The 16,441-nt window shown below is 40.5% G+C and overlaps 1 protein-coding gene across 1 annotated transcript in view; it reads left to right on the plus strand.

The window, feature by feature from the left end:
• The first annotated feature begins 11,842 nt into the window (after positions 1 to 11,842).
• The window catches only part of Nrk (Nik related kinase), a 96,972-nt gene continuing 92,373 nt past the window's right edge, over positions 11,843 to 16,441 (plus strand). Inside the window, exon 1 of the mRNA XM_038315800.1 lies at positions 11,843 to 11,899. Coding sequence (XP_038171728.1) covers positions 11,843 to 11,899 — 57 coding nt within the window. The remainder of the gene's footprint in view (positions 11,900 to 16,441) is intronic.

Below are 16,441 nucleotides of genomic sequence, written 5' to 3' on the forward strand. Positions count from 1 at the left end.
GTAATACTAAACCATGTGCATATAAACAACACATATGGACTCAGTAGGTTATATTCATACATGTATTCACATATATACATGCATATGTATATGTAACCAGAGTAAAGAAATAGAGGTTTTCAATTGGAGAGTGGGGACACGGGAGTGGCTTCAGGGAGGCATGGGGGATCTAGAGGAAGAAAAGTTTGGGGGAACTGATATAATTATATCTTAACCTAAAACGTAAAACCATTTAAATGAAAAAATTAAACAATGCTGGGTAGCGGTGGTGGCAAACAACTTTAATCCCAGTGCTGGCAGAGGCAGGTGGATCTCTGCATTTGAGGCCAGCCTGGTCTACAGAGTGAGTGCCAGGACAGCCAGGGCTACCCAGAGAAACCCTTTCTCAAAAAAAGTTAAATGAATAAATATTTAAAATAAAAGTTCATAAATAGTTTGAATGTACTACGAGAGATCTTGGCTGTGGAATATAATGTAGTTTTAACAAAAAGCAATGAGGTGGATTTGGGCATATTGGTTAGTAAAATGTCCATAAAATTTTTAAACAAAAAAATCCGTAATTATACGGATATGCTCTTTATTGAAAATAACCACTGATAAAAGTTTATGTGTTTTTAAGTGCACAGTAAATTTTAGGTTAGTTTGGTATGCCTAGCTTATAGAGAGTGAGGATATCAGTAAGTATAAAGATTAGGCTAAAAATTTATCATCTATCTATGCATCTATGTAGTTTTACTTCAGTGTGTTTTGAAATGAAGTTTCAGTTTTTTTAATTTTAAGAAAATTGTTTTTCCCTGTGTTTCCATGACTACTAATGAATTTGACTAATGATATATTGAAGTATATATTAATTTTTTATTTGTTTTAGTAAATTAATTAATTTTTTGTATCCCGACCATAGTTTCTTCCCCCACCTGCCCTCTTCTCATTCCCCATCCACTCCTCCGCTTCTCTTCAGAAAAGGGCAGGTCTCCATGGATATCAACTAACCATGGCTTGTCAAACTGCAGTAAGACTGGTACCTTCTCTCCTGTTAAGGCTGGACAAGGCAACCTCATAGAAGGAAAGGATCCAAAAATCAGGCAACAGAGGTTGAGGCAACCCTTGCTCCCACTGTTAAGAACCCCACAAGAAGACCAAAGTACAAAACTGTCACATAAGTGCAGAGGGCATAGGTCAGTCCCATGCAGGCTCCCTGTTTGTTGGTTCAGTCTCTGTGAGCCCCTATGATCCCAGGTTAGTTGACTTTGTGTGTTTTCTTGACCCCTCTGGCTTCTACAATCTTTCCTCCCTCTTTTCTGTAAGAAAAACTGTCAATCTTTTCTTGCATTTAAAAACACAATGTCAATAATTTATATGAAATATGATAAATCAGTGATAACAAATATATAGCATGTTCCTAATCTTGAAAACCACAGGATAGCAAACTATCTTTGTGTATGTTTGTGTTTATTAGTGTAGTGAAAAATAAAGTTATAGAAATGAAATCACGAAGCTATTAATGTTTGTTATCTCAGTGGAATAAGATGAAGACTAGGGAAAACTAGCATTTTCTTTATACTTTCTTGTATGTTTTGACGTTACAAAATCAATAAAAGTATATATGCCCATGAAAGGGGTAAGTGGAAACGTCTGGAAGAATAGCACCACTATGCTTTCAGCAGTCCTTGGAGAAAGCGCCTATCGTGTGGGGCAAACACCACTCTCTGAAACTTGAAGCGCTCAGAGATAAAGAATCAATTAGATATGTCCTATAACTTGTGGTTGGATGTGTAACACAATCATTTAGACACATTTCCAAAGGTGAGTCACCACCCACCTCTCTCACGTATGCAGTAGCAGACTTTGAAGACCCTCCTTAATGTTGCAGCACTCCAAAGAGTATAACAGAGAAGACTGGACTAGTAAGTATTTGCAGACAGGGATCAAGAGTGCCCTCACTGTGGTGACGCCTTGTACTGTGAGGAGGTTAAGGAGCCAGGGAAGGAGTGGTGGCGATGTCTGCATTGCTTGGTGCTTGCTCCATATATATAAATAGCCAGCTATGCCTCTTCATTCTAGCCCAGTGTAGCATTTGTTCTGTGACCCTACATAAAATGTAGTCTCCTGGGTGTGACTTAAGGATAGTACATGCCCTTGCATCAGAAATAGAATTGCGGTGTCTTCTGGATAAACAGCCCAGGCCCACAATGTACAGTACCAAAAAAGAACAATAATATCATAGCTTCAAACAATCAGAAAAGACAGTTGCTTTAGTTTGATTTATCTTTTAACCCACCTTATTTTCAAATGCAACTTCAAGGTAGATATTTATTTAGTTTCAGCTTGAAATAGTTATAATTTTAGAGAAATGTGTCCTTTAGAAAATACCTATTTACAAGTGGCAATTATCAGAGCCTTGTTCTCTATCTGTTCCAACTTTTACCTGTTTATACCTGTTTATAACATCTGTGTGTTCATTCTTTTTCCTTATGACTTCCCATTAGAAGCACTCAAAGACAACTTCAGAGTCCCACTCCCCGAAGTCTTCTTTCTCTTCAAAATGCTAGCCATCCTTTCCAAATAAGTCCTGATTTCAAAATTCTTCAGCATCTTCCTTTTCTTAGTCAAGAGACAGTTCTGCTTCTTTCAAACACAGCTCTCTGAAACAGTTATTCCCCTAAGAGTTCTTCACACAATCCAGCTCGCGCTTTAGAAAATTGCCCCCAATTTGGTTATTTTATTGGCCTGTGTTATCACTGTAGTGCCAGATTAATACTACCTGTTTTTATTGGTTTCTCAAATCCCATCACTGTGGACCAGTTTTCTAAGCTTAGCCACAAGGATTTTATTTGTATCTACATAACATACAATTCGGTTGGTATAGGCCAATAATTCTAGGTTTTTGAACACTGTGACTCTCTTCGAAATGGACCTGCAGTTTTAATGTTCCAGCTAAAGCCCAGAGAAAATGTAAAACATGTGGGAGGGAGAAAGTGAGAGGACCAAGGAAACAAAAGCCAGCATGAACTGGCCTTCATCTGTGCTTAGTCCTCATTCCATTTCAATCTGCTCCCATACTCCCTTTCTTAACCCCTTGCTAATTCATCATTCCAGTTTCCTGTCAGCCCAGGTCTCATCTCTAGGTTTATCTTCTCAGCTTTTCTGCTTCCCTGCCTCCCAAACCTAGGCCCAATTTATTGCTTCTCTCCTCTAACCTGTTCTGGCCTTGAGACCCTTTCCTTTGAACTAACCCTAAAGACTACCTCATGACTTAGCCGGATCACTTCTCAAACTCTACTCCCTTCTTTGTCTGACCATAATCAGAAAAATACATACATCTATAAATGAGTAATACTGCCAACTTTGAGTTCATCAAGAAAAGTTATATCCATGCCTTTCATGTTGCCACCGAAAACATCAATGAATAAGTTGGACAAAGAGCCAAGAATACGAAACCTGTTTTATGTTCCTTTTAGATTAGCTTTGCCCAAGTTTCTACTTCTCTTTTTCTGAAGTTTAGCATATCTAATATGTTAAGACTCCGATCTCTATGGGTCTATATAGATTTAATTTTATTTTAAGACAAAATACATTTTAATTTTAATTGTTAAATTCTCACACTCCAAGCATTTAGGCATATACTTCAACTAGCTATCAAGGCTCTATAATATAGATACAGAATATTTTCAATTATTACGGCAGTTCTTTTGAACAGCACTATTCTAAAATGTTTGATTATTCTAATCATAATTTGTAAAGATTTATTTTTATTTATGTATATGAGTGTGTCTGTGTGAGTGTATGCTTTATATATTCAGGTTCCTAAATTAATACCAAAAGAGGACATCAGATGATCCTGGAGCTAGAATTACAGGCAGTTGTGCGGTACCTAATGTGGGTGCTGGGAATCAAATTCAGATTCACTAAAAGAACAATACTACCAGTTCTTGATAACTGAGCCATTTCTCCATCCTTTTTTGCATTTTTATATCAATATTGTAAGTTCACTTTATTTTTCCATTGATTCATTTCCTTCTATTAAACTGTTTTCTTTTGTTAAGAAGTTTTTAATATGCTTATTTTGCTTTGGTTGTAATCTTATATTTTATTCAATAATAGATCATGAAATCATATGTGTATATAATATATATGTAATGTGTGTGTTTGTGTGTAAAATGGTCCATTTGATAAGTAACCCAGTCAACTAGTTATTTAGTGCTTTGTGATATGTCATCCATAAGGTGAATTGCTTAGAAAGTATTTTTTCTCCCTCATGTTTCCTATTTGTCAGAAATTTGGGAATGTATTCTTAAGGTTTATCATGTTGCATTTGGATTGGTTATTATTTTAGTTTCATTTGGAACTTAAAATCTACTTACAAAGTAGCACACTCACATGGCTGCCAACTTAGTGACAGCTCTTAGCCATAGAATTTGCCACAAGGCAAACCTTCGGGTCCTCGAGGGGGAGGAAATGGCTTTCCCCCCATATTGTGCAATCTGGGACATCTTTAAGGCCTGAGTTTACAAGTCATACATGAGCATGACCTCCATATTCTACTGACCACACAAGGCCAGATATTAGAGAATGTGGGAGGAGATGACACAAGGTGAAAAGGATGTGTAATTTACTAAGGCTTGCAATTACACCATTCCAAACAAGGAAGGGAACGAGGTTTTTTTTTGTTTGTTTTGTTTTGTTTTGTTTTTTTTTTCCCCATGGCCCATTATAAGTAAACTTTTGCTTTCTCCTGCGGAGCCTCTCTTAGGAGCCATTCTTATAATATTCTGTGAGAATGTCTGCCAGAATCAACATCAAATTTGTTATTCTATACTTTCTGGAATCCATTGTTTTGTCCTGTTGTAAATTTTGAATTTTGCCTATTTCTAGACTCATGCCCCTTCTCTTATGTTTAAAAGAGCATGACAATCGAATCTACAGTTTTTGTTGTTTTTCTTATAGTATTTTTTTTATTTTTTTTTCAGTTAGAGATTTGTTCTTAAACACCAAAATGCCCCCCAATCAATTTTCTTTCCTCTTCAACCTCTGTATTAAACTATGTCACTGTATTTTTGTAATTCAGTAGTATTCACTCAGAAATTGGGCTTTAAATCTAAATTATGTTCAGCTGAGTTTTTACAATTGGGATATTACTTCAATAATGCAAAGAAGTACATTGAGAATCATGCTATGTTTTATAATCCACGGGATCATTATCACTCTAACAGAAACTCAGCTCCCCCAAAGTATGCGATTCTCCTTCATAATTCTCTTTTACACAAAGCACGCATGTGCAAAGCACACACATACATACAGAGAGAAATTGGGTTATTTTGCCAGCATTTTAGTATTTTTAAGAAACTTGACATACTTTGTGAGATGAAAATATATATGAATATATTTATGTGTATTGTAAGTATGCAATAGATGAAGAATTACAGTAATTGGTTTATTTCCATTACTCTTGTATCACATTTTCTTAAAGTATGTCTGCTGTGAACAATTTACTGATATTTACATATATATGCATACATTTATTCTGATTTTGAACAAAAAATTCCTATGTTCTTAAAAATTGATTTTTGTTGTATGTATGCATGGTATCAGTACTGCTTCTCCCAAACAGTACAATGACCTGGAATTAGAAAAGTCTTGGCAGATTGTTCCTTATATCAGTCTGAAGTGTACCCACAACAACAATATTATATGTTTCCTCTATCCTTTCTTTTATCTCCAGATAAACGCTATCCATCCTGCTTTTAGGAAAAAATCCTTTTCTACATAGACAGATAATTTCTTGAAGTTCAGTGCTAAAATTTCTTGGGCATTTCCTTTTTTGAAAATATGTATTTTCTAGCTTTGCACTATTAACTTAAACTCAGTTTTAAACCCTGACTGGTATTACTGGAGATTTTTAGATACCCACACATTTCAAATTTCCTATGTCGTCAGTATTTAGTACTGGCCCAGCCAACGCCAAGTTATTAGGTGTGAAACTTTCAGAACGTAGGGAACTCACTTAGAGCGGGAATACAGCAACATCAATGCAGTATTACTGGATTATCCTAAGACCTTGAGCAACAGTCACTAAAGCTCATGATTCATTGCATTAGTGTTTCCTGTTAACATGTGTCTGTGTGCATTGGTATCAGGCAGCAGCAATGTGTAACCTGAAGTTACACATTTGAGAATAAGAATGGTCTATCTTCTAAAACAAGAACAGGCTAAGAAGAAAGGGAAGCTTGACCATCAGTTTCAGAAATCTGGCTCTTGGTTCTAGTGTCCCCAGTTCAATTCTCTTATAAAACAATTGACTTTACTTTTAGGAGTAGCATTCCAGTTTGCAAGAGCAATGAGACCATGTTCAACCAGGATCAGGTTTCCAGGGCCCCATTTTAGAAACAAGCAGAGCTCAAACCAGGCTGAGCCTAAGAGCATTCCATGACAAGCAACAGAAGCTTTGCAAACTATGGTCAGAAGGGACATTTCATGATCTTTAGCCTGACAAATAGTGTGTGGATTGTTGCTTTATCTCCAAAGGAGGGGTCCATCAGAAATAGAAAAAAACCATGGTAGATTGTTGTGAACTGTTGCAGAAACTGTGTTGCAAAGACGTCTCCACCAGCAAAATCTCAAGCAGTTCCTGAAGTTTTCCTCCCCTTACTAGGACTGCTTGAGATTTTTAGATAGACATGTTGCCCATGCTGATTCTAAGATAATGAATCGGTAGCATTTTGAATTACGTTGTATACCCTTGCTTCATAATTCCTTCCCAGGACCCTGTGATGTACACAATAATCTTATGCTAATAGAAATTTTTAAGTTATTAATTCACTTTTAGAAATGATGTCTTAGAGAAATCAACAGACCTTTTGTTTACAACAGTCATTTTTTTTTCTTATTTTGAGACAGGGTTTCTCTGTATAATAGTCCTGACTGTCCTAGAACTCACTTTATAGACCAGGCTGATCTCGAACTCACAGAGATCCTCCTGCCTGTGTCTCCTGAATGCTGGGATTAAAGGCATGTGCCATCAAGGTCCGACAGGAAAAATCCAGAAATTACTGATTTATAACTTTCCATTTATTATTTTCATTGAAGTATACTATTATAATAGCTTGGTTCTATCATTAGTTATTGTTACTTTTGTCAATTCAACCTTATAATAGGTATCAAGTATAGGAAAAAAGTAATAGGTGTGTATGGAGTTCAGTAATTGCTGTGAATTCTGATACCTACTGTCGGTCTTGGAACGTATTCTCCAAAGATAAATGAGGAGGAATTGTACTTTAAATTTTTAATAAAGCATTTTATAACATTCATTATATATCGATTGGCATATGTTCAGGAGAGTAAATGCATACGTGAAAAAGAGGAACAACAATTGAAAATCTTTTTATTGTTTTTAGAGCATCTTGCTTCTGCTTCTAGAGACATCTGGAATCTTTGAAACCCTTATTGTTTATGAAATATACCTGGGTTTTGTAGTATTAATCTTTCAAGACTATTGTCATTAGCCAAGTCTATGAAAAAAAGATGTAGTTCTTTTGACAAAGATGAAATTATTGACTTGGAATTTGATTTTCTATTAAAAGGCACACAGAGCCGGGCGGCAGAGGCAGGCAGATCTCTGAGTTCGAGGCCAGCCTGGTCTACAAGAGCTAGTTACAGCACAGACTCTAGAAACTACAGGGAAACCCTGTCTCAAAAAAACCCAAAATAAATAAATAAATAAATAAATAGGCACACAGAAAGGCAAGTGAGGAGATGTACTCAAGACCAAAGAAGATAGAGATGCACAGTGGGCCCTTGGGGGAGTAAAACCATTCTTTCCATCATTTTCCAGCGCTCTTTTCAAGTGACTAACTAGTTAGCTGTTCCTCTGCATTTAGTGCTGCACATCTGCTAAGGAGGATTCTTCAAACACAGCCCCCTTTCAGATCCTCAGCGAGTACTGGTTATGCCAAGCCAAACCTCTCTCTGGGAGAAACATTCATGGATTTCCAAAACTATTTTTATTTATTCTTTGAGAATCTCATTCATGTTCACAATGTACTTTTGTCATGTGGCCTCTCTTCTTCAACTCCTCCAAGACCCCTCCCACCGTGTCTCAGGCTCAACAGCACAGTTCCGGCTGCCCTTGTGAGTATGAGCTGTGGACCTCCACTAGAGAAAGGACAATTTACCAGGGGCAATAGCAGGAAGAAAACTGGCTCTTCCTTCCCCAGCAGCCAACAACTGCTAAAAGCTTCTCTCCTAGAGGCAGGGATTCATGAGCCCCCCACCCCCTCATCCATGGTGGAATCTCTACTAAGAAACCACTGCAGGTCTTCTGAGGAGAGATTTTTAGGGCACTGAAGGGGGTTGGGGAACTTTCTGGACACATCTTCAGCTTCAGGTTGGTGAAATGTCCCTATTAGGTACTCCTCCACCTGGTGCTCTTTGCCCTGACAGTCATAGTTGCCTTAGGCAACTAGGTTACAGACCTCATGATATTTCTGGTAGGAGGGCTTGAGGACTGGAAGGGGGAAGAGGGAACTGGATAGCTCAGGGGCCCAGCTACTGTCATCTGATCTCACTTACCCTTGGGTGTTTTTTGAATCTGGCTCCTCTTCACACAGTCTTGAAATATGCGCCAGCCCTTCCACAGCCATGAACAAGTGGTCTCTGGAGCCAGAGTGCCTGAGCTGGAAGCCATGATCATCTAATTACTACCTGTGAGGCTTTAGGCAAGTCAGTTCTTTACTCTCTGCCTCAATTTCCCTAACTCAACAATGAAGACTATAGTGAATAAATCAGAAAAAAAAAATGTTGACAAAATTAAGGAAATACTACGTGCAAAGCGGTTAGTGTGGCACATAGGGTAAACCTTTTCAGTAAACTTTAGTGATAAAATATATCGACGACCAAAGTTGAAAAGGGCCCAGGGTCTTAAGAAAACATAGTGGGTTGGACAAAGGCAGTGTGGAAAACTTTGGGATCTAAAATGGGGGCAGAGAGTTCATTTCTGGCTAAAACGCAACCTGACAAATTCCTGGACCTTGGACAAAGTAGGATTACTTTTATGGCACTTGAGGTCAGGAGGGAGGGACGGAAGGAGAGGAAGGGTGGAGGCCATGTGGGAAGGGGCTAGGGACCTGTGGACTGTGGGGTGAGGGAAAAGTGCTGAGGTCGGGGAAACAGGTGCCCGGTTTCGACATCGCTCCAAGCTGAGCCTCCAGGGTGGGTGCTGTTTGTATCTGCGGATGCAGTAGTCAGGTCGCCTTCCTCCAAGTGAGCCTCAAAAATCCCCTAAATGCCATCTTAAAGGCAAAGTGTCCACATTCGTCCTTGCCTTCTTTTCCCTGAAAACAAAAAGAAAAAAAAAAAAAAAAAAAAAAAAAGTCAAGGTTTTTCTGTGGAGTTGTGGTGAAACATCTAGATTCTGGTCGCCCCACCCATAGGAGTTCATCCAGACACGTTAACTAGACCAGCTCCTGAAGCTTTTCAACACGTGGCTAGAAAACTCCAAGATCTAGCCTGGATTCTCTTGCTTGGTCTGGAATGGCTTTCTTAGGCTGAAACAGTGGGTCACAGGAACATTTCCCCACCCCCACCCCCCACAGTCAACGAACAACAGCAGAGGTAAAAATGTTAACTTGTGAACACGTCTTCCCTTTAACAAAGAAAGACTCTCCTAGGATAATTTTCATAGTTCCTTTAATTGTATTCCTTGATTTTCCTGGCTTGGTTTCTTAAAACAGGACATACATACAAAGTTGTAGTTTTCGATCAACTGTAAACCTTCCATTTTAAAGTTCTGAAATTTTATTTTTCCTACTTCCACTTAGAAAAACCCAGAAGCATTTTACTGGTCACTCAGGAAATCTTAAATTGTTTTAAAGGAATAGGGTTTTGTGTGGCAGGTTTGTCAAGATTTGAGTTCTTTGATAGTGTAGTTTCTGTAATTACATATATATTTATATATATTTGGTTCTAGAAGATTTGATTCGGAACACCCAGGCTTGTTATTCTGAAGGAGGAGGTGGTTGATTGCTTCTGTAGCCTTTAACAGAGAATCTTTAAGTAGCTAGACCAGGTTCCTTGGATAAACTGTAGCCATTACAGAGCTCACGGAGAGTCTGAGATACAGGATCGTAAAGAAGTCAAACTCTAGCGCTGAAACAGACAGAAAATAAACAAAATTCACTAACATATAAGAACAATAATTACAAAAGTTCAGAAGCTGGGTCAGAAATGACAGGTTCTAGGACAGTGTGTGTGTGTGTGGGGGGGGGTTATTCGTATAAATCTTCCTAGGATAGGTAACAAAATTTGTTCGTTTTTTAAAAAAAGAAAAAGAAAGAAAGAAACAGGAAACAAGGTCCTAAACGCATCGCGACTTGGAGTTCTGGTGCTCAAAGCACAGTAAGCTCGCTCAGGGGAATGTAAGCAGCTTCAGGGCATTTTCTGAAGTGTTCTTTGTAGTGCGCAAGAGCTTTAGAATGCGGTTAGTTCTACGCACTGGCTCCCTTTTCTGTAAATTCTTCAAGAGGCAACTTATTAAGGTTTGCCATGCAGGAACCAAGTGTCAACCTCTTTGCGCTTTGTGGAGAAACAGGGGCGCACAGCTCCGGAGCCCTTAAAAGTTTTGCGATGAATGAGTGAATGAATGAAACCGGGCCGGAAAGTGGAGGCTGGAAAGCAAGCAGAAACTTTCTGGGCTCACAGCAAGCTCCAAGCCTGCAAACTTAGGAGCCACAGGACAGCCAGGGCTGCTGACACTGGGTCTGTGTCTCTTAACCCAAACACCTGTTCACAGGTGTGGTTTTGCCTGAGCAGCCTGCGCCAGACGCCAATTAGCCCCCGGGCTAGAGGAGTTGGAGCCGCAGATGCCTCCAGGGGGACCTAAGGAACTTTGTCCGTTCTGTCCTGTTCTGTGCCAAAGGCTTTGAAGATCATCAAGCTGAAGCAGCCCCGGGGACTCAGTTTCTCATTTCGCACCAGGGTGTACCCAACTCTGTTCCCTAAACGGATGAGCGAATCCTTTCCCACTCTTTTCTGATTTTTTTCTTCTTCTTCTTCCTTAATCGATGGAGCGATTAAAGGAGAGGGGGCGAGCTAGAGAACTCAGACCACTAGGAAAGTTATAATGTTTCTTCGGGGAGATGACGGTGCGGGTTGTTTGGACTGTGGCAGGGCTGTGGGGCCCAGACTGGGAGCGGCGCTGAGCGGGACCGGTTTTCCGGGGCTGGCAGCTGCCTAGCAAAAGTTTCCTGTGGAACAGTGGCCGGCGGGGGCGGGGGCGGGGGCGGCAGGCGCAGCCCAGGACCCGGGGGCGGGGTGCGGGCGGCTAGGGGCCGGCCCGAAGACCGTTAGAGGCTCCCTCTGCCCCCGGGCCCCCCTGGCTCGCCTCCCCGCTGCGCGGCTGCCCACCTGGCGACGTGACGCTCCACCAATCCCCTTCGAGCTCCTCCGGGCCCCTTGGCCTTGCACCGCCCCCCTCCTCACCCTGAAAGGCGCACCCTGCCTGGACCGCCCTGCGCTCTCGCCGCTCTCGCCGCGGAGCACCCTTCTGGCTTCTTCGTCTCTCGGACGGACGGACGCCGGAGCTCTCTTCTCTTGCCCTTAGCCCAACTTTCTTTCCCGCCTCTCGAAAACTCGAGCTACCCTCTTCCTCCTCTCTTAGGCTTGTTCTTTGCCACTCCATTTTTCCCCTCCACTCCCAAGCCACAAACCCACCTCCCCTCTCCTTTTCTCCCATCCCCTCCTCCCTCCCCGGGACCCCCTTAAACTCTTCTTCCTCCTTCAACTCAGACTCGGTCCCAGCGCTCCTGCTTGGACTCCGTCTCGGTCTCCTGCTCCGGTTCTTCTCGAAGTCATGGCAGGACCAGGGGGTTGGAGGGACAAGGAGGTGACAGATCTGGGCCACTTACCGGTAAGTAAAGGACTCTAGGCCATCGCCCTTCTTGTGCGCTTCTTTCCCCGGGCTTGCAAAGCCCGGGAAAGAAAGCCCACACCCTCCAGTGCCTAGGCCAGGACTTCGACGGGCCGTGGCTCAGGATGGGCCAGAGAAGCTCCTTTGCGGAATCAGCGTCCGTGGGCTCCTGGCTGAGGTGAAGGCCACAAAAAGCAAAGGGACAGGGTGAGGTTGGGGAGAAAGAAGTGGGTGCTAAAGGGTGGGACCTTTCTTAACTAGAGCCAGCATTGTCTAGTAGCACCCGGGTACCTGTAATAGGAGCGTTCCTAGAGCAGACAAGTGGCTGACGACCTCCTTTACTCCCTCCCCCCCCCCCGAAAGATCTCTCTACCTATGGGTGACTTCCTTTAAAAAAAACTAATGAGCACTAAAAAAATGAAGCCTTGTAGTCACACTGTAGTAGCAGTTTCTAAAACTTTACTCTTACCACCATGTTCTCGACTTAGTGTTGCTGGAGCAAAAAGAACTCGACGCCGCCTGGATAAGAACTGAATTCTGAACATGTCCTTTTAATTTTTAAAGCAATGTATTATGTCCGCTAGATAATGAAATGTAATTCTTTGTTTGTGGTTATCATGCACAGGGTCTCCTTTTGCTCCGTGTCCCGTTGAAACTGATTGGTGAGCCATTAAAGCCATCGCAAACAACAGGCTTACTACTGTAACAACACCGTTTATTTCATTGGCATCTGGTTTCTGGCTGATACTGGATCCCACCCAAATCCATTTTTCAAGTTCCCTTTTTAGATTGGCATTTCACTTGCACCCAATCTTGAATGCAAACGTCTGCTAGACTCTCCAAAGGGGAACTAACCAGGCACTGTGTTGGAATGATCGCCAAGCATGTGGAGTTCGGGGCATTGGCCTCCTTGCCTTGAGAAAAGCTAAATATTAACCGTGAGGTTATAGGACTATTCAAAGTCATCGTGACTTAATTAATTTTGTGAATGTTTGGTATTTAAAGATACGTGTTGTTAATGATGGCAGATACCTGACTCCCTAAAAATGGGCCACTCCCAAGGCCTCCTCTAATAATTTCACAGTATGTGGTGTGGTCTGTGGCGAGAGGAGGTGATCTACATGGCTAATATTTTAGCAAACTGTTATCAGTTAGTAAAAGAACATGCTTCAATACAAAACTGTCACATGTCAATTGTTAGAATTGCTGTTATTGTTGCAACGTCATAAAATAAGATCAAAGAATTTAAAAAACTTAAACAATTTTTTTCATCCCACAGACACTTAAAATCACTTCTTTTCCAGGATGGACACATGAGATGTCTGGATTATGGAGGCTTCAGTTGGTGAATTGCCTTCTGAGAATTTTTCAATGCAGTCTAAGGTTGATTTGATTCTAAATAAGACTAAAGCCCGTGAGTGACTTGCCTCCTCAGCATTTGCCATGTGTGCGCGTGTGCGTGCGTGTGTGCGCTTGCGTGTGTGCGCTTGCGTGCGTGCATGTGTGTGTGTGTGAGAGAGAGAGAGCGTGTCTGTGCACGTGCACACATGTGCACGCATGTGCGTGCACGTGTTGTGAAAGTACACATGGACAAGCTGAAATAAACTGATTTCTAAAAAGGATCAAATTGAGGATAGAAATGATAGCACAGGGAATTCCAAACCCAAAGAACAACAATAGCAAAAAAACGTAAAGTTGCTATTCCCACAAACAATGGGGATAAATTTCCTGGATTAATTCACCTGGTTATGGCTTTAGAACATAAAGATCTGACAAGAGTCCATGAGCTAAGCAAAAAAAGCTTAAATCTTGATTTTATAGTTCACTAGAAGATTAGTATTCTCAAGATTGGGTGAGGGTGGTAATGGGTAAAGGAGAAAAAGAAAAAAAAATTGTAATGTTGGGCAATATGGAAAGACACAAAAATAGGGTAAAAATGATATTTTCCTTCATTTTAAATCATCATGGAAGGTTCAATTTAGGAAAATTCTTATATTTCAGAATTTTATATTAGAGTAATTTTCTGTACTGTCTGAGCAAATCATGGGTAATTCTCCCCTCTCCCTAGATCTAAATTCCAAGAAGAGAAATACAGCTGAGGAGTGGCATGCTCTTGAGTAATTTCTTTATATCAGATGTTTAGAGAAGTAAAGTTGCAGTTTCTTCAGTCACCGAGGTGTAGGGGTTTTTTAACATTTAATGTTTATTTTACATTTAACTTATATCGTGAAGACTTTGTAAGTAAATGAATAGATGAATTGATAGTTAAGTTAGATAGACATTTGCATTTTGATGCAGAGAGATCTGACTGAGCAAAGGAAAGGGCACAGAGCAGTGAGTGTCCCTTGCAATAGTTATCTTCAATAGGACACATGTGAAGGGCAGAAGAATATTGGCATATGTCCCTGCTAAGTGAAGCAGTTTGCAAACAGCTAGATAATGATGAGAGATTCAAACCTGGAATGGCCAAAGTGATCACAAAGAATCTTGGAGGCCAGGGCGTGGCCTGGCTGAGCTGTAGAGTGCATGCCTGGCTCGCACAGGCCCTGGGTCTGATTCCCATATCCCACAGGCACACATAAACATATATGTAAATCTTTAAGAGTGTAGAAGTCCAAGTAAATATAGGTTTGGTATTTATACATTACATACTCTTTGTGATTGGTCAAGTAAATGAACATGAACCAGAACCCCTAGAGAGTATAATAAGCTTGTACAGGAGTACAGTTCAGAATTTAAGAAACAGATGGAAATTTGAGCCATGGAAGTAGAAGGACCATTACTTTGAGGCTCGCGTGGGCTACATAGTATTCTAGAATAGCCTGAGCTTCCAAAAAGACTCTCTTCGTGACACAAAACAACAAGAAGTGATATAAATTTATGTGGTATTTTTAGATAATGTTTATACCTATACATTAAGCAGTAGTGAAAGTAGAGGAGAAAAATTATATAAATTTCAAAATCGTAAATGTTGTTTGGATGTAATTATCAAACCGTTTGCATAGGGCCTTAGAGACATAAAATATGAAAGCCATTGCAATTATCAATTCAATCATATTTGCTCTTGGTTTTTAAGACAAGGTTTCGTGTAGCAGTGGCCAGTTTCCAACTGTTTCTATAGCTGACCCTGCTCTTGAGCTCCAAGTTCTTTTGCCTTTATTTTCTATGTGCTGGAAGTAAATATCGGTCACCACATAATCACACTTTCTAATGACCTGCTCTAATTTTTCCCAATTTTTAACTGAATATATACTTCTATAGGAGAAGAAAAGTACAGAGATTCATGATTTTATGTTTTCTTTGCAGAGACAATTGCAATGTTGTATGTGTTTATAACTGAATTTATATTACATTTTGATTAATTTATAATTTATTATATATGTATGTATGACAAGTAAGCCTGCATAACTCAAATCTTCTTCTTCGCCAAATCTAGCTGGTCTTTCACGACGATTGTACCCAAGCATTTCCTGCCCAGTATAGTAATGACATTCCTAGTGGCTTTGGCCTTGGTATTTGACACTGCCATGTGTACTCCTAATCTATATTGGGGTCAGGATTAGAAAGGCTTTGAGGACAGTAGTGGCAGAAGCGATCTGAAATAGTACATGATCCAAATGCTATATTTGAAATACATTAGGCTTATATTTAATTATAACATCCAGTTTTCCCACTCTTCACTAAGAAGGCAAAACCTGAGTTCCGCATTCAGTCCTGAGACGCTTCCCACTTGACCAAGTTCCTCAGCTACTGTGTGGAAACCAATTTTGCCTTCGAGGGCACCAGGTTTGAAATAGCCAGCATAACATCCATTACATGGAGAATACTGCCTCGGCTTGACCTTGCAGTTCAATCTATTTTCTGAGCCACATTCCTTGTCCCTAGGACAGGGTTTGTTCCTCGTGTTAGTGCACACACAGGATACATGTATTGAGAATCATCTGGGTATCTTAAAAGAGCTGTCTGTCCAAGGGAATTCTGATTTCATAATCTCCTATTAGCCTAAGGATTCTTTATTTTTAAACAAGATTTCTAAATGAGTCTTGTGGAGGGAATAGATAGTCAAGCTATGGATTCTGAAGTAGTCATCTATAAAGGTGTTCTTCTTAAGCTCTGGTTTGATTGCGAAGCTCATCCTTGCCATTGTCTCTGAGTTTTGCTCTATTACTTAGCTCATTCAAACCAACATTTTAGGAACTCTACCCACAAGTTCTTTTCTTGAAAGGACTTTTTGTGACATTAAAACTAGTGGAAGAAATCCTCTGCCGTCTCTCTATACTTCCAGTGTTTATTCCCACCCCTTTGCTGTGTAACCGGTGGAACATGTTCCCTAACCTTTAAGTGAACGTAAGTACATTGGAAACTCTGCTACTTGTGTTGACCATGTATCGCTTTTCTTTCCTCCTTGGTATAGGCGCATTTAGTTTTATTGATCAAGTTAGGACTGTGTCTTCCTTGACCAAGAAACACTGCCTTCTAGTGGTTCTTCTGCTCCCTTCTTCCACACACCCTTAAGAAAATGAGCCACTGTGGTGCTCAGTC

This window comes from Arvicola amphibius, chromosome X (assembly GCF_903992535.2).
Source record: "Arvicola amphibius chromosome X, mArvAmp1.2, whole genome shotgun sequence".
NCBI classification, from domain to species: Eukaryota; Metazoa; Chordata; class Mammalia; order Rodentia; family Cricetidae; genus Arvicola; species Arvicola amphibius.